The sequence below is a fragment of the Phalacrocorax carbo genome, chromosome 1 (assembly GCF_963921805.1).
Source record: "Phalacrocorax carbo chromosome 1, bPhaCar2.1, whole genome shotgun sequence".
Classification (NCBI taxonomy): Eukaryota; Metazoa; Chordata; class Aves; order Suliformes; family Phalacrocoracidae; genus Phalacrocorax; species Phalacrocorax carbo.
Genome location: NC_087513.1, coordinates 123195350 through 123217540, shown reverse-complemented (window position 1 = coordinate 123217540; position 22191 = coordinate 123195350). Strand labels below are relative to the sequence as shown.

Genomic DNA, 22191 nt, shown 5'->3' with positions numbered 1-22191 from the left:
AACAGTTTTTGTTAAGGTTAGAATTAGTAAAACACGGTTTAGTGCTACTGCAATTAAGTGGAAAAGTTAAAACATAAAAAAATACAATTACTGTTCTTTGACTTTCTTAGATTTTACTTTTAAGTGACTTTTAAGAAAACATAAATTCTGTAGTACTGATAAATTATTAGCTCTGATACTGCACACAGATTGCACAGGTAAGGAGAAATGTGAAAATACAGGTTTATATTGTTTAATTGGTGCATTCAAGAATGCAACTGAACAAACCCCAGAAATTAATGCAATATAAAAAATACTTTCATTACACTGTTTGTACAGGTATATCTTTTAATTCTAATAAAAATCTCCACAAGTCTCCCAAGAGACCACAACAACATATTTATCATCACAGTATGGGATATCGATGCAAAAGCAATAGAAGCACTTTCAACACATTGAGTATTTCATATTAAAAAGAAATAAATTCCACTCATGAACAAAGGGGTTTTCCTTCTTTACTATTAAAATGAATGAATTTTGCTCAGCAAGGATCTCTTACTCTACACGTCTATTTTCAAAATTTTCTAAAACAAATAAATTTTTCAGCAGTCTAAATAGAAAACCAAAACTTAGGATTCAGGCAGAAATCACTGCAAACAAAAAAATTCCACAGTTTGTTCTATTTGGCAATTGTAAATAACACACTGACTACACATTGGCTCTTGTTCCACTTCCAGCTGCAATGCTTCAAGAAAAATGCACTTTCAAGATGTTTTCACATACATAATCTATAACTATACACCCATATTAACAAGGATGCTACTGAAAAGTCTTCTGCAGAGCACGGTCAGTTATACAGAGTGCGAAATTCATGTCCTGTTGAGTTTCTAGTGCTCCATTAAATATAAAACCCAAACCAACAGAAGCCTCTATTAGGATATATTATGATGCATTTATTTTGTTGCAGCTTGCCTCTCACTGATTAAGCTGTATGTTTAAATAGTAAAGAACACACAGAGTAATGTTAGCATAATTAGAATTTAATTATATTTTCCTAAGTAGCTCATCAGGTTTATATAATGGTGACAGCTGAACAATTAATGGCAAGGTTTAGACTGTAAAAAATTTAACCTCTTAAAAATACTTGCATTTCTTTTTTCATACCTGCATTGTGCTTTGCCAAATATTTGTCTTTGTACTGCTTTTTTTTCTTTCCAAACCAAGTACAGCTGGCCTGTTGCTCCTGTTTGGTCTTCTCCATGGCAATACAAGCAACTCGCCTGGCGTATGGAGGACAAAAAATTTTTTTTGTTGCAATCAATGTATTTCTAAAAAGCCACACAGAATAAATTAGAAAAAACACGACATTTGAATAGTGTAAGAGTACAGTGAAACTTTTCAAGACCTTTTTTTTTTGATGACTTAAACACTTATATACAGAGGCATTTTGATATAAAGAATATCTTCTCAGTGGTAGGTCATTAAAGTTCACAGATCAAGTGAGCATGGGAAGAAGCGTAGCTACTAAAATGGTTGTAGACCACTTTGCAGCAGATTAGACTGGGAAGAGCATGAGGTCTGAAAAGACCTATGGTCTAAATTACTTCACAGGAGGTTGTGCTGTGTTGTGGCACTGTTTTGAGGTCAATCTTTAGGATGAAGTACTGCAAGTGTTCCTGTTGCAATGCATACCCGTGCCTCCCTTATATCAGGGCTTGCAAGGGAGCTCTTGAGATGGAATGAAATGTCTCATCTACCTGTTTCTCTTCTAGCAAAACGTCCCTTAGTCAGTCCAGGTGGCACAGATGCTGTTAACCCTTTACAGCACTCTAATCCATTTGTGTAACAAATCTCGTATGAAACATTTTGGGCTAGATTATCCATATTGATCAACTTTCTTGAGTTATGGCCACAACTTTCATGGCCCAGGACTTGCTTGCCAGAGTTTGTGCTGATACATTCAAAATATTTACTAAACAGCTTCTGCAAGAGGTTGTTTAAAGGCTCTGCATTGCTTTTGTGGTCCTTGGTGCCATTGCTGTTCATTGAATCTGTCATTCAGGAATCTTTGCACTTTGATTTCTTTCTATTTTTTGGCTTTCACATGAGAAATGAAAAGGAGACAAACCCCCAAAACTCCCACAATAACCTTTCTGCTTGACATCTTGCTAACACCTTATTCCTGCAGCACTTGCATGTAAGCAGTAATAATGATAGAACCTAAATGAGAAATTAATTTGACCCTCTTACACAAACAATTTATATGTAGCCCTCAATCCTACTTTCCTACGGTATATCAGAAAGCACAATGTTTACTAACACAGGAGTTTATTTTTCTAATGTAACCACACGTACGATATTGCATACAACCCTTACTGCTACGCATATATGAGAAAAAAATCAAAGCCACACAAACTGAGGCAATATACAGACTTTTTTGTTGAAAAAGAAAAAAACTATACAAAAAACTAGCTGTATAACAAGCAAAAGCATGAAAGACAGACAAAAAACCAAAGCTAAATTCATTTTTGTAGAAAACTTAAGTCATACCATTCTTGAAGTTCAGGAGAAGGAATAAGACCTGCAGTACCATTTTTGGAGTTCTCAAGTTTACCCTGCCACCAGTTGTGATCATCTTTGCTAATGATTTGGATAATATCACCAACTCGGAATCTGATGCCAGCTTCTTTGCAAGGAATGAGGTCATCCTTTGCTGGATCATATTCAAATTGTGCTCTTACATATATCTATAAAAAAAGAGTTTATAAAAGACACTGCGATATTATTACTGGTACAGTATTAAGAGTAACAGGTGAAAATTCGACCTGTGCATGTAGCTACACATGCTGTTTACAACAGGCAAAGGATGAAACAAAATGGCAAAAGCATAAGTGATAGTTGAAAATGAAACAGAAATAAAACCTCCAAGCAAACAATGGAGACATATAATGTTGTTTTGAAAGCTCATGTCTTCTATATACTGTAAAACCCGAACAGTAAAAATGAACACATGTAATAAACTGATAGAGTCCCTCAAATCAATATTAACTATCATGAATCATTGCAGACTAAAAGCCAGCAGCTTACAATTTGAACTGTATTATGCTTCCCAACTGAAGTCCCATGATATGTTTTAAAAATTTTTATGACAGGAAATTTTATTGGACAGTGTAAAGGAATTCTAGGCTACATTACTGATCTTTAGCATTTAGACTGAAAATTTAGTACCTTTTTTTTTTTAGATTAAACAGGAAGTCTTGTGTTACACCTATCGCATAGAGTTACTTGGGAGGAATCTGGCAATTCTCTGCATCTCAGACAGGCATGTATACTCTATTGCTGATTTTCTTACAAATAGATTTAAAAAAAAACTACATTGGAAAGTAATACCCTTCATTTAAATTGTAACACTTTTCAACTTTGCTCAAATTCTGCACCAAAAATAGCTGTAACTATTCAGTGTTAGCAGTATTCATGGCACTTAAAAAAGTTCATTTCTTAGTAAACCAGTCTGCAACCCAACCTATGAATAAATGAACTTAAAATGGCTATTCACTACTATCTTGTACCTGATGCATTTTTATCTGTTTACAGTGAGAGCATCAGATGATAATACAAATATAGAACTCAACTTTTAATACACTAAATCTGACCCTTGTTCTGCTGTGCACTGGGTGTGTGAGTTTAGACAAGCAACTCAACTTCTTTAAATCACCTGAAAATAGGATATTTTGAAACTAACTACGTTTATTTAGAAATTGGCTTTCTACAAAGTAATCAGTATTGAATCAACCCCTTATTTCCCCATAACCTTATCTAAAATAAATCTAGAAAAATGAGCAGCAATTTTACCACCTAGAAACTTCCTTGCTTTTCAAGTTCCTGCTTCAGTTTGAGCCATTATCCACCATGTATTGGCTGTTCATGCAATGTCACAGACTTCCTTACAGAGAGCAATGTATCTGTTATCCAAGCCCTTACTGTCTTCAAGGATGACAAGCTACCAGAAAAATATGCTGGTTCAATGGGAAAGACTCAAAAAAACCAGCTGGTGTGAGTACGAGGAAAACCGTTGTTCTGATATTGCCTCGAACAAACTCTCTTCTCCTGAGAAAAATACCTCATGAGAGGAAAACCAAAACCTAACATAACAGCTTGCAAGGTCTTTCATGGAGTCTTTTCAGGACTACATTCTGGCAGCTGGAAACTTCTGAAGACAACAGAAAGTTGAAAGAACCATATAGCTGTAAGCTTTAAAAATGGGAAATGAAGTCAGGACAATCCAGCCTTGTAATAGATACTCCAGCCAACTTAATCAGACAGTAGTATAAAAAGATGATGGAGTCCATTGACTCTTTTGAATGGAATTGCAAGAGTTATTATTAAAACCCTTCGTACAGTAAGAGGTTGAGTCCATGGTTAAGATTCAGAGGAAGATTCTGGAAGAGCTATATATAAATGGAGCAATTACTGAAGATGAATCACAAATCACTTGACGGTACGGGTTGATTTGGGGGCTGCAGTAAAAAAAAATTAATTCCTTAAAACTGCAAAGGGAATCACAGGGAATCCTCTGCAGAGCCCTTAAAGGCTTTCTTGGAATTCTCTGGAGAGGTAAGATCTCTCTTTGGGCCATGATGACAGGTACTAATGTCAAGGTAATGAAGTTAAGGGAGGTTACTCAATCTAGGCCTTAGGACTGAACATCTAAGAGGTTATCTTCAGACTTGTCAACTTTTAATAGAAACTGTCCTCAGTGTTTTTCTTTGAAGAGCTTTCTTCATGTTAATAATTAGTTATAGACCAACTCAAGCTTTGAACTTTGTCAGTACAATGTTTTGGAGTAGAGTATTGGACACTTGCCATACTAGTCTCAATTTCAGCTAAAATATAAATTTGAGCTTTCCCTTAAATTGAAAAACTGCACAGGTCACTGCACAACAGTAAGTCTATTAATGCATTCTGAACTAAAACAACATCTGCAGTTAAATATACAATGCCTTTGTAACTCTCACACACAGACACATGAAAAAAAATGCTATTTTGAATTAGCCACAAACAAATGAGTTAAAGGAAAAAATGAAAAGAATGGAATGAATTTTCCAAGCTTAAATGTTTTAGTCCAGCACATACAGAATATGAGGGGGAAAAGATAAGCAGGATGTTCACTAGCAGCTAAGTTTACAAAAATTCCCATGGAGGATAACTATTCACCTGTCGTCCTTTTGGTTGTGTTGTCGATGGCAAGTCCTGCAGAATAAAGTCAACCCAGGAGAAGAAATTTTCATTTTACTTTTTAAGGGTATACAACACCATTTGTTAGTGATTCATACTACATTACAGTAAAATGGTAAGTCAGACAAAAGAATAAGGCATTGACCCATGTTTAGAAATATCTTTTTCTTAAAGAAAAATCAAACCCAGGCTGTTTAGCAGCAAGCTGAAGAAAGCAGGTAAAAAGTTTAAGCAGATAGAGAATGTGCTTTTTAATAAATAATTCAGCATCTTCAACACAAAAGCACCGTCAAGTGAAAGAGGCTCTTTATGTGAATGCCTTTTCCACTTAACACTTAGTCTTGTTTTTAAAAGAGAATGACTATTATAAATATGAAAAATTGTATTATTAAAGATGTATAATGTGGTTAACTGTGCTGAGGAATAAGATAACTACTAATCCTGTAACAGATTCAATTTAATTCACAAATATGTTTTAAATTTTTAATCCACAATTATTTTTCATTGTATTAATTAATAAGCACTTTACCTTGTGGCAAATAATTTCTAAGTTGTAATTTTTTTAATAGTTAAAGGAGTAGTTGCTCAGTTTTGTTTTTTTTTTAGCTAGTCCCATGAACTCATGATATTGACAGCACTCTTACTGAAGGAGCTTGCATGTATGGTTACTACATTGGTCCAAACAATGACAAATGATGAACAACACAAATTTTAACATTAATATACTTTAGAAAAACAGAAGATCAACAGCACCTGAATACATATGAAAGAGAAGTACTTTGTGTTAAAGATGTGATGATAATAGCTTGGTTTGTAGTGCAGTTTAAAGCCACTTCCTTTTGCTTTTCATATCCAGGCAAGGCTCATATTTCACAAAGTATGTGCACGTACCACAACAGCAGAGGGCACACCAATTCATTAACTCAGATAGCGGAAACCAGCACGTGTTCCAGAGGTCTCTCAAAACACAAAACTTAAAAGAGTCTAAAATGTCTTGAAATACCAACTGCAGAGTTATTCTTTCTTCAAACACTGCTTCCAAAGTTCAGGATGGAAACAAAACTTCCACTTTAAACCTTGCTTAGTTTTGAGGAAACTACTAACAATGATTTAAGGATGACTGAAGTGTCACATTACAGTTATTAACATTTAATTCACTATATGGCTTTTAATGAGAATAATACGTTGGAAAAAAACCCTTAAAAACAGAAAATGGGAAGTTACATATGTAACAACCTTGGTTCTACCAGCAGGACAAAATTTTCCACTGACCACACGATAAGTATAACAGTAATGGCAGATGAGCACCAACAAAACTTTCACACTTTCTCTGTGTGGAACTGGAAGTCTTACCGAAACAGAATTGTTAGTGCTGCTATGGCCATTAGCTGGGGACTGTCTGGATGTAGAGGGGGAATCTCTCTGAAATAAGACACAAGGTTCATTAACAACACAACACCGTCACAGGAACACAGATATATTTAAAAGAACAGTTACATCCACAGCCTTATAACCATTTGCTTAGCTGCTTTGTCTGTGAAAGCTTCCACACTACAAACTCCATAAACCTGAAAACTTTTTTCATAGCTTAAGATTCAGGTTTGACACTTTCATGTATCCTAGATAATAACTATTCTTATATTGCCTAGCAATCAAACAGCTTTTCCATTACTGAGTATCTGGGACCTCTTAGATCTCATGTGGCTGACAATGCTAAAGGCCATTAGTCATACTGGTGTCTTTGTTAAAGGCAATTACCTGAAAGTAATATGCTGAATAATACTTGGAATAGAATGAGGCATATATTCCATTTTATAAACACTTCTAAATCTTTTTTTCAGCCGTGTGGTGGAGGTCAGTGTCGATCAGTTTCTACTCTGTAAGGTGCATCTCTCTGCAGTGTCTCAAAGACACTGAGGCTAAAACATGAGAAAAAAGCTGGATGCTCTCTCCTCCCTCCTTATCCATTTTACAGCATACTGCGTTTTTTTCCCCCTCCAACATTCTTATAGGCTTAAAAACGTTAAACTTTGCCAGAATATATCACTTTAAAAATGCCACCTCGCTTAACTCAGACTACCAGTGTGGCCCTACACTTCAGCAGGGAGACAGCAGATGCAGGGTGCATACTGGGAAATTCTACAGGAATTATAATAGGAATTTCTGACTGGGTTTTGCAGAGGCAAGAAAGTCACTTTTAGAACAATCTTCTTCATATACCATTTTGATTCTATAGTACTTAATTCCTTAGGATCAGATAATTGAGGCATCTCTTCAGGAAATAAAATAATTCAATCATACATTGTGAAAAAAACCAATCCGCTTTACCCCCATTTGGAGTATATTACTCCATGTCAAAGGTCAATTTAGGAATGTCTGGTAATTTTGCATAACGTCAAGGATAGCAGGAAAAAATGGCTAAAATACTTTTCAAAGAAAACAATTTTATCCCTGTCACATCTTAGCAATACAAGTGCCCTTTGTGAACAGATTAAAATCCAAAATTGGAGCTAAACTGCTCATGCAACAATATCAATCAGGTAAAGGTCCTCTACGAATACTCTTGAACTTATACCAATTATGTGATAGCACTCATAGCTATTTAAAAGTATCAAGAAAAGTTAAAATGATGGGCGATACTTTATCGCTCTTTGCTGCCTGTACACTCAATGTGTAACAAACTCAACTAGAACTTCTGCACTTTTTGTGGACTCATTAGATATGATTTCACAGAAAGTTCCATGCGTAGCTGTCTAGAGGCTTGCTTTCGTTTTAACACAGTTGACGACAGATCTGACAATATTATGGCTGTAAAGTCATTGAGGTTCAAAGTATGCATGTCTGTATACTTCTGCTACATACATAAGAACAAAAGGCTCATTTAGCTCCCACAGCTGTTTGCAACGTGTAATGGACTGGGGGAAATCAGCTCTAATTCTATTTACAAAATCACTCCAGCATAACAAGTTTAAAATGTTCAAATGAGAGCAAATAAACTATTCATTACTGAAAAAAAAATAGAAAAAAGAAAAGCCTAAAGGAACTGTTATTCCTTTTTTTGTGTGTATGGAATTGTCAGCATCACCTTTATCAGATAGCAGCTAGGAGATACTGTTCTCCAAAAAAGCAGTGACTTCCTTCTTTTATAAAGAGATTTTCTGCTTTCTCTGCAATTCTGTTTCTGCCAATTTCTCACTTTCAAGAAGACGTAAATAACTAATTTTACCGTTTTTTCTCTCTTTTTTTTTTTTTTTTTTGGTAAACCTAGTTTATTATATCTGGTAGTCAGTGATGTTTTCGCAAGGGGAAGCTTTGGAAAGTGATGCAAGCACCTGAGCCATTTGGAGATAAACAAGTTTAGAGTAACTTGGAGAATGCCACTATTTCCAGACTGTCTTGAAGACTTCTCCCTTTGAAGGAAATTTTCTTGGTTTGAGAATGTTTTGATTTGTATTCCTCCACCAACTCTGAACTGAAGAGAGCGTATTACTCAAAGCAGAAGTTCAACATAACATACAGAGGAAAATACACATTTTCAGTGCTATTGGTGATTTCAGTACTGACTGTAAGAAATTAATCTATCAAACTAATCAAGAGGCATATGTACAATTTTTAAAGAATTAGGCAGTTCAGCCACAATTTCAAAGGCATTTAGGTGCTTAATTTCCTAGGGATCTGGTCTTCCTTTCCAAAAATGTCAGACTCGAAAGTTAAGAGAAAAACCGTATTGTGCACAGTCTAATGAGACAAATCAATGAGTAGAGAGATTCCTGTAGAATGCTAGGGCTGCTTAGAACTGGACTGGAAAACTTCAGTTTTGGTTGTGAGTTTGTTTCTCCAGTAAATCAGAAAAAGCCCTAGTTCTCCTTGGGATAAGAGCAGAAAAATACTTGGAGGATCCAATGATTCTGAGCAGTGTAGAAGTGTTATCATAATATTTCAGTTTAACTTGACTATCTAGACCTACCAATCTTGTCTAGCCCCAAGCCAGATAAGAAAACGGCAATTTTTGGACCTTTGCTCTTCAGTTCAAGCACTGCAGCTGAATCCTTAAGAGGAAACAATCACAATTATTTCCAAATGATGGCAAAACTAGTTTCCTGTTGATTCCTTGTTCTTAGGTGTGGATTATTAATGATAAATAACTCCCTTTGTGATGCAAACCTACAGCAGAAGTCAATTATGTCTATTAGATATGGCCTGATCAAATCAGATACTGCCAAGAACAGCTAGAGTAATGAAACTGTTGCCAGATCCACAAAAAAAAAAAAAAGAAAGAGACTTTCCAAAAACCTGAAAATACATTTCAATTTCAGCCTTGCTCAAGGAACCTTTCTGGCAATATTTTAAATACAGTTGTAAAAAAGGTTTAAGACTATAAAAAGTCTTATAGTCTGACCACTAACGGAAACATGGCCAGACTAAAGGAGAAAATCCATGGTGATTACCACCAGATTTCTAAAATATATATACACACACACACACACACATAAAGGCTTTTCTTCCTAGTGAAACAACTTAAGTGTTTCACGAAGACAATCTGAAACATAATGGATGTTTACAAGGAGAGTTTTTTTGTTTTTAAAAAAAGTACTTCCCTTACCATTCTCACATATCTGACACTATAAAAAGTTACTGGGGGGTGTTTTGGCAGTACAAAGTAAGAATGCATATGTAGCTAGAGCAAAATGCTTGCTCAGTTCGATAAAGCTGAAACATATAAACAGCATACACAGTCATCAGCCATAAGAAGAGTGTGTTGCAATAATTACTTAAGTTCATATTTGCGTATGTCTGTAATTTCCTGGTTATCTGAAGCAGAAAACACAACATCCTGGCCACTGTGTTATCTAGATAGCTGAGTAACTAGGCCATTTGCCACACCAATGACTAAACAGGTCATCATCTCAGAGTAGATCAGCTGATCAAACTTTTATGCACGGGAATTCGTAAGTATCCTGTTTTCAAGTCTAATCCATGAAATAGAAGGCCTGGTAACTGAATGGAAGGCATGGGTGCAGGAAAAGCCACAAATCTCTAAGAAACATGAAATTATTCAGCTGAGATTTTGGAAACTGCCCAGAGACACTGAAGTACCATTATATACTATAGGGACGAGACTTCCCTAAATATGCAGAAGTGGCTTAATATTTAGAAAACACCACTACAACACTTCTCTTAAATGCCTACAAAAGAAGAAAAATGTGGCAAGTGAAATGCAAATCTCAGTTATTTAAAAAAATAACATACTGCACGCCCCTCACCTTTGTATATAAAGGCATATAGACAGATTCTAAGTCAGATCACCTCTGATTCTACTAATATTTAGTTTTCCTTATTCAAGATTAACAAGATATTTTGTAATCCAATGATGTGATCATGGTAGGAGTCTCAAAAAAACCCAATTATTGATTCTGTTTTATATTCCTTTTCTGGTAATACTATACTAGCTGAGCACCAGTCCATGACTGAAGGGGGGCGGGGACGGACCAAAAGATAACCTTAACTAGTAACATTATACTACTGAAGACCCAATATCTCTGAATTTATCCTGCTGGAGAGCGCTAAAAGCAAGCTTTTTGTGTCTTAGTAAAATCATTCAACAGTGATTTTTAGCCTTTATCAATGGTTAAGGGTTTGATTCATTATCTGAATCAGAACCCTTAAAAAATCTGTGAAGAAAAATTATCTCTCTACAAAGGACTACTGATGCTTTAATAGGCTGATTTAACAATGTTGGCTTTTTGTAACAGTTGAAAATCTAGCCAAAGTCACAGTGTGGCTGAGCACGTGGAACAAACTCAGCCACCTCTGATTAAATGAATGCTAAATGCCACAAAGTGTGATAAATAGATATGCCTTTTTTTTCCCCTCTGTCTTTGATCACACATTTCTAGTTTTGCTGTTTTTTCTAAAGGAAGTTACGAGTCCATTTTCCTCTCTTCCATGAAGTAAGAACCTTCATGAAGAATCTAAGGACACAAAGCTAAGGAAGAGATGACCTGCTACTACTAAAATGATACCTAATGGTATTAATTTAAAGATGCACGCTGAATTATTTTCTCCAAATAATAATCTTCCCAGCAGGTATACAGTTTCAACAATTTCTGTATTTTAATACTGGGAAGTGAGATATCTTTTATTATTACTGCTATTTACAGGACAGAAGGCAATACATAAATTTGTCAGCACACACTAGAATTTCTATTTGAGGTTTTTTTTTTTAAAGCCTTTGCATTTCATGAAAAGCTTTTGCTTTCATATTTATACCTTTTAAGAAAATTGGCCTCATAGGTAAAAACTTGTCAAACCTTCTAGCTCTAAAACCTTTTAGTTCTTGTTGACTTTTGTTAAAAGTATGGACGGCAACCAAAAAGCAGTAATTTTTTTCTTTCAAACAGATTGTTCTGACAATCACAATAGCAGTTCCTGTGTGTTCTAGCATCTGCTGAGACACAAAAACAATTAGGGTGAAATCACAGTTCTAATTAAGATAAGGCACTTGACTTCAACAGGGATTGTGATTTCACTCTTGGAATTCTAATTTGGGAACTGTTTGCGCAGTTAAGCATGTGGCACAGAAAGACTGGCATCATCTACATAGTGCATATGCCAGCTGTATGCTTAAATTGGAACAGTATCTCTCAAGTAGCCATTTTCTAGAGTTTAATTCCCTTCCGTTGCAATCTGGAACATAACTTTGTGAGCATAAGGGAATTACATGTTACTGTGCAAAAGCCATAATACCAAATTTCCAGTTCAAAAAGAACTAACTCCAAATCTGTTTTTCTTCTGTAATGACAAATACCGTTTTTTTCATGGAAACATAATATTAAGCCACATGTAACTGTTACAGACATCCATCACAAATTTACCTCAACAGGGTTATACAGAAACAGATTCTTCAATTAACCCTTAACAGCCCAAAGCAGTAAAATAAAGTTTAATGCCTACAAAAAGGAGGATTGCTCCTCAGCTTAGGAACTTTAATAGACTTCCTGGAGAATGAGTTTAAATTGTAATTTGTTTTTAAAGGGGCTTCCTAAATGCATGAGCTGAGGATCCCCTTTCCTATTTTTTTGTCAATAGGCTGTAAAGAGTTAGTTAAGGTGCTGATGAGATGAATATGAAGGCAGGGCTGAGTAGGTAGGTAGGTGGGACCTACTCGTGTTCCGTTATCTTTGTTGTAAAATTGGTGTGCGTGATCTAACAGGACAGGCAGAAACAATTTCCCAGAAAGCAGTAACATTCAGCCATCAGCAGGCAGTTAGTTACAGGACTAAGGAAGAAATGGGATGGTTCATTAAATTCATTACCTCACAGGATGAAGATTGCGTGCGATAACTTGGCACAATCTTAAAGGTGATACTTCCACGCATTTCTCTCTGCAAAAAGAGAAGCACTTGTTTGAAGACTAAGACGCTGAAAATAAAATCGCCAAATCAGTAGCGCTTGAAAGGAAAGCACCATAGTTTGAGAGCAGCAGTATGTTTTCCTAAAGTAAACATTCAGAAAAGCTAAAATACTATGGCTTATTTGTCATTTCACTTAGAAACAAATATTTAGATCGTCTCTCATCAATCTAAAAGATAAACATACATTACTAGTTTGTTCGCCTGACCAGCTTTTGAATGCTAGAACCTACAGCTGTATTTTAAGGTGAGGAATTTACAGATGTGTAGGTTCCTTACATATCAATCTTTTCTTTGTAGCTATATTCTTGTGATCCACATGGTCTTTGCTACTAACATGGTATTTTCTTCCTTTTCATACATGTTAAGTAGCAAAAGCATATTCACAGTTTCTGGAAAGCTGCACGTTACTCTACCAAAGGTAGAAATGTAAGAAATAGTCTATCATCAGAACAGAACATGGGATCTGCTAGTTTGCATTTACTACAAGTAGTAACTGCAGAATAGCAGCAGATAGTGGCAACGTATTTGCTCCACTGTATTTTCTTAAATGACCGTTTGAATGTAAGTGCCACCACAAGGCTGACAACTGTGGGACTCGATCTGGGCAGAAAGGTAAGCAGATCACTTCAAGTGATCTTGGAGTTTTTATCTCTTTGGCTGGCTTATTGTCAGCCAAAAAATAAAAGCTATTTGCCTGGACTCACTTAAGATATATAGTTCTGGACAGAAGAAAAGAATTAGTGGTATCATCCAGGATCCCAAGATCAGGGTTGCATGCAGAAAAATTTGCAAGTGTTATAGAATATCAAACTGACTCTACTAGCTAGGCCCAAGATGGAGTTTTCCTGCAAAAAGCCAGACTGTCTGAGCTCAAAATAATTTTTTTTCCTTTGTAACATCAATAACCATGAACTACAATAGTTATAAATTGAAGATGGAATATTCCAGCTACATATAAGGAACACATGTTTCCCTATGATCATAATTAAGTGTTGGAACCAGCTGCCCAAAGAGGCACCTGTCTGGTCAAATCTCTGTCCTTGGATATTTGCTTAGCTAGGCAAAGCCCTAAGCAACCTGGGCTGAACTCAAGGTTGACCTTCCTTTGTACAGGAGATTGGAGGTTAATTCCAACCTGAATGGTTCTATGATTTATTGTCTTTGTATTTGTGTAGCAATTATACCAAAAGGCAAGAAAAGTTTCTTTTATCTCATAGTATACTCAGTGACTACACTTAGTGTAGATTGAAGATTTAAAATAGTCTAACCTGGGATGAGTAATAGGAGGAAAGAGGTATTTTTTCTGATATGCCTACCAGAGGAGAAGAAACTCCTGCATTTCAACAATGGAAACTCAGACATTAGAAAAAACTTTCTAAAATATAGAAGAGAGATACACTAATGTCAACTGTCCAGAGAGTTCAGGGAACCTCCATTACTCAAGTGTTTTTAAGAGCTGGTCAGACATACATCTGTCAGGTTTGGTTGAGTGTCAATGATCTCTTCTGTGCAACTAAATGGAATAAATAAAATGACACCTGGAGGTGCCTTCCACCATTCCTGGGTGTAGTGTGCAAAAAAGCTACTACTAAAAACCAGGGAAGAGCCTGTAGAAGGCTTGAACAGCTGAAAACAGGAAGACTTTGTGTTACATGTACATGTAGGCTATCAAGAATAGAAGAAAAATAGGAAGTCACGTTGTAATTACATGGAAGTTTTGTCAAATTAAGACAGGCACTTTTATAAAGAACACGAGAAAGATTTCAGGCACTTACAAGCATTTTTTGTAGTTGTTCTACAGTTTGATTTGCCACACTGATTCCGTTTATTTCTCGGATTTCATCCCCTACATGTAGCGTACCTATGGAGTTAACCAAACACACAGTCACCTCAAACATGTTTTTACGAATTGAGATAATTGTAAGACAGTACTAATATTCATATGAAGGCAGACATATGAAACAACATTAACATAAGTTTTTTTGCTAGATTCAGAAAAGGACTTTGGTAGCTATGTACTAGCTGCCAAAATTACGAATCTGTCTTTCAGAGTACAGTCAATGCACCAGCATGAGATGTCCAGGCACCCTATAAAGTACATGGGGAAAATATCAGTCCCTTACAAGGACACTGCAAAAACCCACCCATTGAAAAGAAAGTCACCTGCAACTAGCCAGCTGGAAACGTTCAACAGAGATATCCAAGCAGTATTTTATTTGATGATTGCCTAATACAGTTTGGCTTCTGGATATAGTCTTAATTTTATCTGTCAGACTGCTGTATTTTTTCATTTCTCTGATTTGCCATAGTTACAATATGCATTTTCTGTACGCAACCTTGACTTTAGCTTGAATGAAATAGTTGGTGTGACTACCTACAATGTCAGATCATAAAACGTATAACTACTGAGCTCAGGCAAGTCATAAACTGACCTGCTGAACCTGGGATGGGAATGGCATGCTACAACATGGCTCTAAGACACTACAAAAGCTCAATAGGGAGGAGGCAGTGAACGAATTAATTATCTTCAGGATTAGAAGCAGCCTAGAAGGCTCTTTTTGGATGATAATTTCTGACTTGAGTAGCTCAAGCCAACCCAACTCTCTAGCAGTTCTCAAAAAAAAAAATAATTTCCATGGTTTATTATTACTCAGATGTTTTTCATATATAATAAAATATGACAAGACCATTTACTTCATTTATTTCTTTCTGCTCTATGATTTAAATAATTTGTGCAAGTATCCTTCTCTAAATACTGTACCTAATACAATTCGTCTTACTTGGAAAACTAGCAAATGGCAAACATTTCCTAAACTAAAATATATTTATGGAAAACTACCTGAAAAAAGGTCACACAAACAAGCCTGAACCAAGGAGAAGCATCCTGAAAAGCTTTGTTGCTATGATTCCCTTTGGCCTCTCTTCTGTGTAACAGAAGCTCACCTGGCAGTGGTACAGGAGAGAGCCCAAAGTTTACAGAAACTTTCAGTACTCTCAAGAGTAAGTCCTTCAGCCACATTAAATGCTCCAAATAATTCTGCAGGACCTGAACTGCTGATAGTGAAATTATAAAAAAGGACTCATCACAATTCTTTTTCCACTCATCAGTGGAAAAATTATCACACTTAGTAGCTTACTGAATGTGAGTGCAACAATCCTTCATCTGAATTTCAAATTAAACTAGTTCACATCTAGGATATGAATGACAAAATCTCTAGTGAAACACTTTGAAAGTTCAGTTTTGGCAGACTTTCTCACTTTCTCAGGAAGGCATTCAATACCCAATTCTTAAAGAAATATTATAAAAAACCATGAAGCTCTGTGTTGACTGGATCATACCAAAGTTAAATTGTTTGAAGTTAGTGTAATTGTTATTAAACAATAATACTGAATCAGAAAGAGCATATACCCTGGAATAGTATAAAGATTCTTTGGGATTATTCAAAATATACATCTGATGGAATTAAATATTAAAAAGAGAATCAGACTCAGTAATATCCCTGTATCTAATAATTTAAATACTGTGCTTAAATAAAATCCCTTCTTCTGGAGCATTTCCCATTTCTGTTACTCTGACAGAGTGAATACTGTTCTGTTCATGCCTGGAATGCAGCAGTATACATAAGAGCTGTGAATAAAGCATGGACTTTTTGCAGTAGATGGTCATTCTGTTTTGGGGGGTGGATGCATTCATAAACCATAGGCAGATATTTTCAATCTGAGGGAAGAGGCTTTTACTATTTACAGAAACTTTTTACTTTTTATAAATATTCTTGTTGGAAAGAGTGTTCTTGACATCTTTGAATAATGAGTCTTCCATACCATTTGTAGCTCTCACGATACCTATGCTTAACCATATAATTTTGGTTGCTTTTGTTTCCTGTTCTATTGGCAGTGCAATGTTTATTTAGAACTAAAGCTATTCATGGCTTACTCGTGTACAACACATCTGTAAAAACAAAGAATGGATGTATTTCTGGAGTAAATTATTTCTTTCTTTGTCTTTGCAAGTCAGAGTGAAGACAGTTTTAGGAAATGTGTGCTCGTGCTCTGCACAGAAGTATTGGAAATCCTTCCCTATTAGGAAGAAGGCAGAACAAATTCTTGGCGTCCCAATTCAGAAACATGTTCTGTAGCCAAAAGCAAATTCTGTAGCTTGGAATGTGAAAGGCTGTGAATGTATAATCATATTTCCACCAAGTAAATACTTACATTTTGTTTGAACTGAATAATCTTTATCGGGGTATCAGTGTTCTAAAAATCGGTGTGAGTTTTACATCAAGTTGCTCTGAGAATGTAGCATAGACAATGTGCAACTGCTGTTTTCCTGGTGAGGTTAAATGGGCAACCAGTAAGTCCTCTCTCTTCTTTGGAAATCTTTTAAAATGCCATATTAGGACCCCTTCTTAAATGCATTTTAAGAATGAATTCACATTTAAGCACATACAGACCAAAACCAGTTGTCAGCAAAAAACATATGGTTAAGATACTGAGAGCTGCTCGGGCTATATGCAGATCCTCTGAACTGATATTTACAGTATGAGCAGTCTAAACAGAATCCACAGGTAAAAAAAAGCGAATGAACAACTGAGCTAAGTTAAGGCACAGATACAAAGGTGAAAGCTAAGACATAATTAAAAGCCTGAGATCTAAGATACAATTAATTTACTTATCCTAAAAAAAGCACACAAGGAAGCAAAGATGGTTTTTAATGATTGAAACTGGTGTTTCCTTTTCCTTTTCATTAAGCTCAATCCTCTGGAGGGTGCAAGCAGATAGCACCTTTACAAGCCTATCTCCCTACTTCCACTTCTCTACCTTTTGAATAAGGACAACTGTAATCAGCAGGACTAGATTCAGTTGGCACAGAGATTGGAGGCAGACTTCCCAGCAGCTACTATTTTGTGATTGGGAATTGCACAGTTTGTACTTAGTATTGCTAGAATGAAATTATACAGTTCCTGTAACCCTCCCTGTGGATCTGTTATCTAGCTATTGCTGCTATTGCCTGGCAGTTTTCCATCCAGTAAGAGGAGACAGCAGAATCAACAACATAAAAAAACCCTGAAACAAATAAAAGCCACAGACCCTGTCAATAGGATGCAAAGACATGTGGTGCTTGAGATCACTGTCCACCTACATTTGCATTGTTCTATTATGTAAAAATATCCTAAATATATGTAGTTTGAACATTGAAGCTGAGAGGCATTTAGAGCACTAACAAAATTAGAAACATTAAAAAAAGATATTACAATACTACAGAAACACTGAAGTATAGTTCATTTTCAAACTAAACCTATGTGCAGAAAGGGCTACCTTAGTTAGATGAAGCACATATAAAATGGGTTAAATTTCCCAAATTTTTAGAAATAAAAGACACTGTATAATTAAAAAGAGCAGAGTTCTAATGGGCACACTTGGGGTATTTTTTACCCAGTTTTAACAGGTTTTAAAATTTTTATGACCCCCATTACGGCACACAGTCATGTGAAACAATGTTCTGCAGAGGATTACCACTACCTAAGTACATTTGGATAAAAGCCTTATTCCTGTGAATCTTAGAGCAATCTCCTTTTAAAATTCACTTTTAGAAGCCAAATAAATTTCAGTTCAGAGGGTCCTCTAAAGAATTACAGAAGTTTATATGAATTACATCTTTGCTTATATGAAAAGCTTTATCTTTCCTGCTTCTTGACAGGTTTGATCATGTCAAGGAGACTAAGTGAATATATCAGAGAAAGGATTGCTGTACCCTTTCCCTGTTCCATATTTTGTCTTTCTAATTACCTGTTCCTAGCTTGCTTTGAAATACAACAGTAGACTACAAGGAACTTTGGTCTGACAACTGATGAATATTTTTATGTTCATCAAAAGAAAAAGATGGCAAACTGGAAAAACTGAAGTAACCCTTTTCAGAGTGCAATACAAATTTGCAGCTAACATCCTAGCAGGGAATTTTATCTGTTTAAAGTACGACAAAGTGCAGATATTTTTTGACATCTGATCCAGACACACAAAATGGAAAAAAGGAGTAGACTGGAGATGAGAAAAGATGTATATCGACATGGTTTACTATAGTAGTAAGAAGTGAAAATAAAGATTCAAGTTTTAGGCACAAGAAACATTTTTATTTCACAAATCATTTTTATGAGCCTTAAAATCAGAAGTACAAAGTTCCTCAAGAATTGTGTGAAAAAATATGGAGAAATTTTTTGTTGAACAAAGCTCTTCCATTTTTGCAAGAAAAACTATTGTAACTAGTCTAAGGATTTTTTTCTTTTTATAAACAGAGGATTAAACAAGCACAGCTCCAGAAATTATTAGCATTTCAATCTCTTACTGAGCTATACTCCCATTATCCTAATTAAGGCCTACATGAAACATAGTGGGCCCTTATCTCAAAACTCTCAGAGACATCTGCAACTGGAAGGTAAAAAAGGCAGGTAACAGGACTCCATCCAGATACAGAGGTACACTACTATGGAATAGTCGCAATCAAAATGAGGAGCAGGTACCATGACACGGTTTGTACAAAATGATCTAAGTAATTGTGTTCGAAGACAGAACTATTTATGACACATGATTACCTTGCCGGTGAATCATTCCTCCGTGCATAATTCTTGCCACAATGCAGTGGTTCAGCTCATTCATTTTTAAAGTGATTCCCTACAAAAAGAAATGTTTGTACTCTTAAAATAAACATTAAGCAGTGTGATTCTTGAGTGGTTAAGAACAGTAATTTTTCCTAAAAGCTTGAAGGCAGGATATAAATTTTAAGGATAAAATAAAAACTCTGCCAATTGCTTAAATATGAGCAATGAAAACAGATGCTATTTATAAGTGAAGATGCAATAATTTAATCTATGAGCATATAAGATTCTGGTTTGTTAAAAACGTAATTTTGTATTGAAGTGCAAAGGGTCCAGTTTGGTTTAAAGCCTAATCTGCTATAACTACTACAAGGTAGTACAAACAAAACAAAATAAAAACAAACAAAAACAGCTCTAGTGGTACAGCAGTAGTATGAATGCACACATAGCATTGTAAGTTAAGGATATACACAGGAGTATAAGTATCTAAAATGGCTGCTGAACTATTCCAATTATACTGGCAACCCTACTTCAAAGTGCAGAAACTGTCATTAACATCATTATAATACTGGTCTTTACCAGTACAGAGTCAAGAAAAATACTGAGGTTCTCTCCGTACCATTGGCTCATCTGTGTTCTTCTGGAACTGCACCAGTCGAACTCGTGTTACATTCTCCATATCCATGTCGCCGTTGGCGCTTTCTGGAGAATCTCCGTTTAAGTATGGAGATGTGGGAGGAGGTGTAACTCTCAGTGCTTCATCACTGTAAACTTCATGTGCCACTACATCATGAGTTTGAAGTAAGGCCTAGAGGAGATTACAGCAACAAAATATCAGACGTCCATCATCTCTGATGCCCCCGCTCATTCCTTGCTTTTTTTAAGTTTTCCAGAAATTAAAAGAAATTCAAGATATTTGTGCCCCACTTTCTATATCGGAACTTTTCCCTTAAGGGAGTCTAAGATAAATTTCAGCAGACTGCAAAGGTATACACACATACCTAGCCTTTAAAATCTGCATGAGTAAACCTTATTTTCTACTGTAGATACCCCAAGTAGAATGATGCTGCTTCCCTCTCCCCCATCTTCTCAACACCTTCAAGGTGTCAGAATTAATAAATCTTTATTTATGTGCCTAGACACAGAATTAGGAAGTTACTTTTCTGAGCAAACTATTCTATAATAATTACCCTAGTAAAATGAAAAGGTATTCAGATCCCGTGGTATTTCATTCTAATAAAGGCAACACTGTGGATCGGTACTGACTGAAAGAATGAAGTACTGTTTTTTGTTGTTTACTAGCATAATCAATTTCTTATTTTCCCCTTCCCCTAGAGCACAGACCCAGCACAACCACACTGAGTTCAAAATACCTGATAAAAATTACAATCTAAACCAATAAACTGCTTAAATGCTACTTCATTAGTTTTACTCTGTTTCTTCATGCAAAGACTGGTACAACACGTAATTGATTAAATGTATTTAAATAATTTTGAGAAGCAGAACACCTGTGTAAGAACTCTAAGCTAAGGCAAAGATATGAAGCCTGCATACCGGTTAAAAGTGCAACATGCTATCTACAAGATGAAAGTTGGACAAGGTGTATACATTTGCAAAGCAGTATTCAATAGTTCCAGGCTTTTTCATGGTATGACATTCCACTGTTCCCCAGGATATCTTTAAAAGCCCTGTATCACATCCATTTCACATCTGCATACAACTCTTAATAATGAGTATATTATAGCTAGCTTGCTTCTGTCCAAAACCTAAATTTATATGTGAACATGCTACTTCTACTCTTATTATAACTCATCAAGGACCTGAGATAAATCCTGCCTCTACACCCAAATGGGCGGGCTCCTCAGATAAGGATTGATAAATCAAGTGTAGTTTTTACAATTTCTCTACAATAGTAGAGATATCAGCCACCACCACAGTTATCTCAATGAATATTATATCAACATCTTGTTAATTTTCATTTCAATGCTCATAGTTCTTAACTTTCAAAACCCATTAATCTTGCAAGGCTTGAGATTGACCATCTAGAATTTGTTCTGGCAGAGAAATCTGACTCTGCAACGTCTTAGTCTTCAATTAAAATCTTCAATTAAAGATGAAAGATTAAACTGAAAAAAAGTGATAAAAAACCCATCCCTACAAGATGCATTTCGGAAGTGGAACCAGGGCAGAAATGGGATTTTTATGGCCCCTGCAAAATCCTAAATTTGCTCCCAAGCTAGCACCTCTAAAGTGCACCATGTGATAAACAACACCTTCATAAACAGTTAAGTTCCCTTTCCTCTAATCAGTTTCAAATTGTAGCTGGGAATTCAGCATGATGGAATGGAATTCCCTAAACTAGCAATGCTCTGCCCACATTCCCTCCTGTTTTTCCATTATTTTGAGCCCACCTACACAAATACTATTTTTAGTTAAATACTAAACTGTATCTGCATTTTCTGTTTTTCCATCTTATTTTGTCAACCACTAAGCTCAAACATGCCAAAATTCCTCTGTATTAGTCTGTACTGCTGAAGCAACATTTTCTATTTAGATATCTGGCCCATCTATGTAAGTTTAACTACTTTATCTAAATCAGTTCTTAATTTGAGTTATTTAATTGGGTGTAAACTTCGGTGTGAATCCTCCTATATAGGTTTAGGGATTTAGCTTAATTCTCATTCTAGTATCTGAAAACTGTTTCCAGTTGTCCCAAATAAGACTAGACCATCCATGTGCAATCACTCCTCAGCTCTGGGTGTTATGAAAAACACCCATTGTAGGAGTGTGCGTGGTCCTGGCTTTGCACTCTTTAGCAGAGTAGGGCGATCTTCTGTGCTTTCTTCAGCTCAAGCAGCTCAAAGCTACTTACTCAGCTTCATGCACCTGCCTGTATCTGTTATACTCTCTATGCTTTAATTTTACATTTCTTAAGCATTTCAGGGCCTTACATTTGTTTCACATCAAATACT

At 35.8% G+C, this 22191-nt stretch overlaps 1 protein-coding gene across 4 annotated transcripts in view; it reads right to left on the bottom strand.

Annotated features, from left to right (window-relative positions):
• CASK (calcium/calmodulin dependent serine protein kinase) overlaps positions 1-22191 on the bottom strand; it is a 217831-nt gene that overhangs the window by 18070 nt on the left and 177570 nt on the right. Inside the window, exons 14-21 of one of the 4 annotated variants that reach the window (XM_064473093.1) lie at positions 19839-20027; positions 19217-19295; positions 14405-14490; positions 12531-12599; positions 6568-6636; positions 5194-5229; positions 2530-2726; positions 1144-1259 (exon numbers count right to left, since the gene is read on the bottom strand). In XM_064473093.1, coding sequence (XP_064329163.1) covers positions 1144-1259; positions 2530-2726; positions 5194-5229; positions 6568-6636; positions 12531-12599; positions 14405-14490; positions 19217-19295; positions 19839-20027 — 841 coding nt within the window. The remainder of the gene's footprint in view (positions 1-1143; positions 1260-2529; positions 2727-5193; positions 5230-6567; positions 6637-12530; positions 12600-14404; positions 14491-19216; positions 19296-19838; positions 20028-22191) is intronic. The other 3 variants (XM_064473100.1, XM_064473111.1, XM_064473118.1) reach the window with 3 other exon arrangements.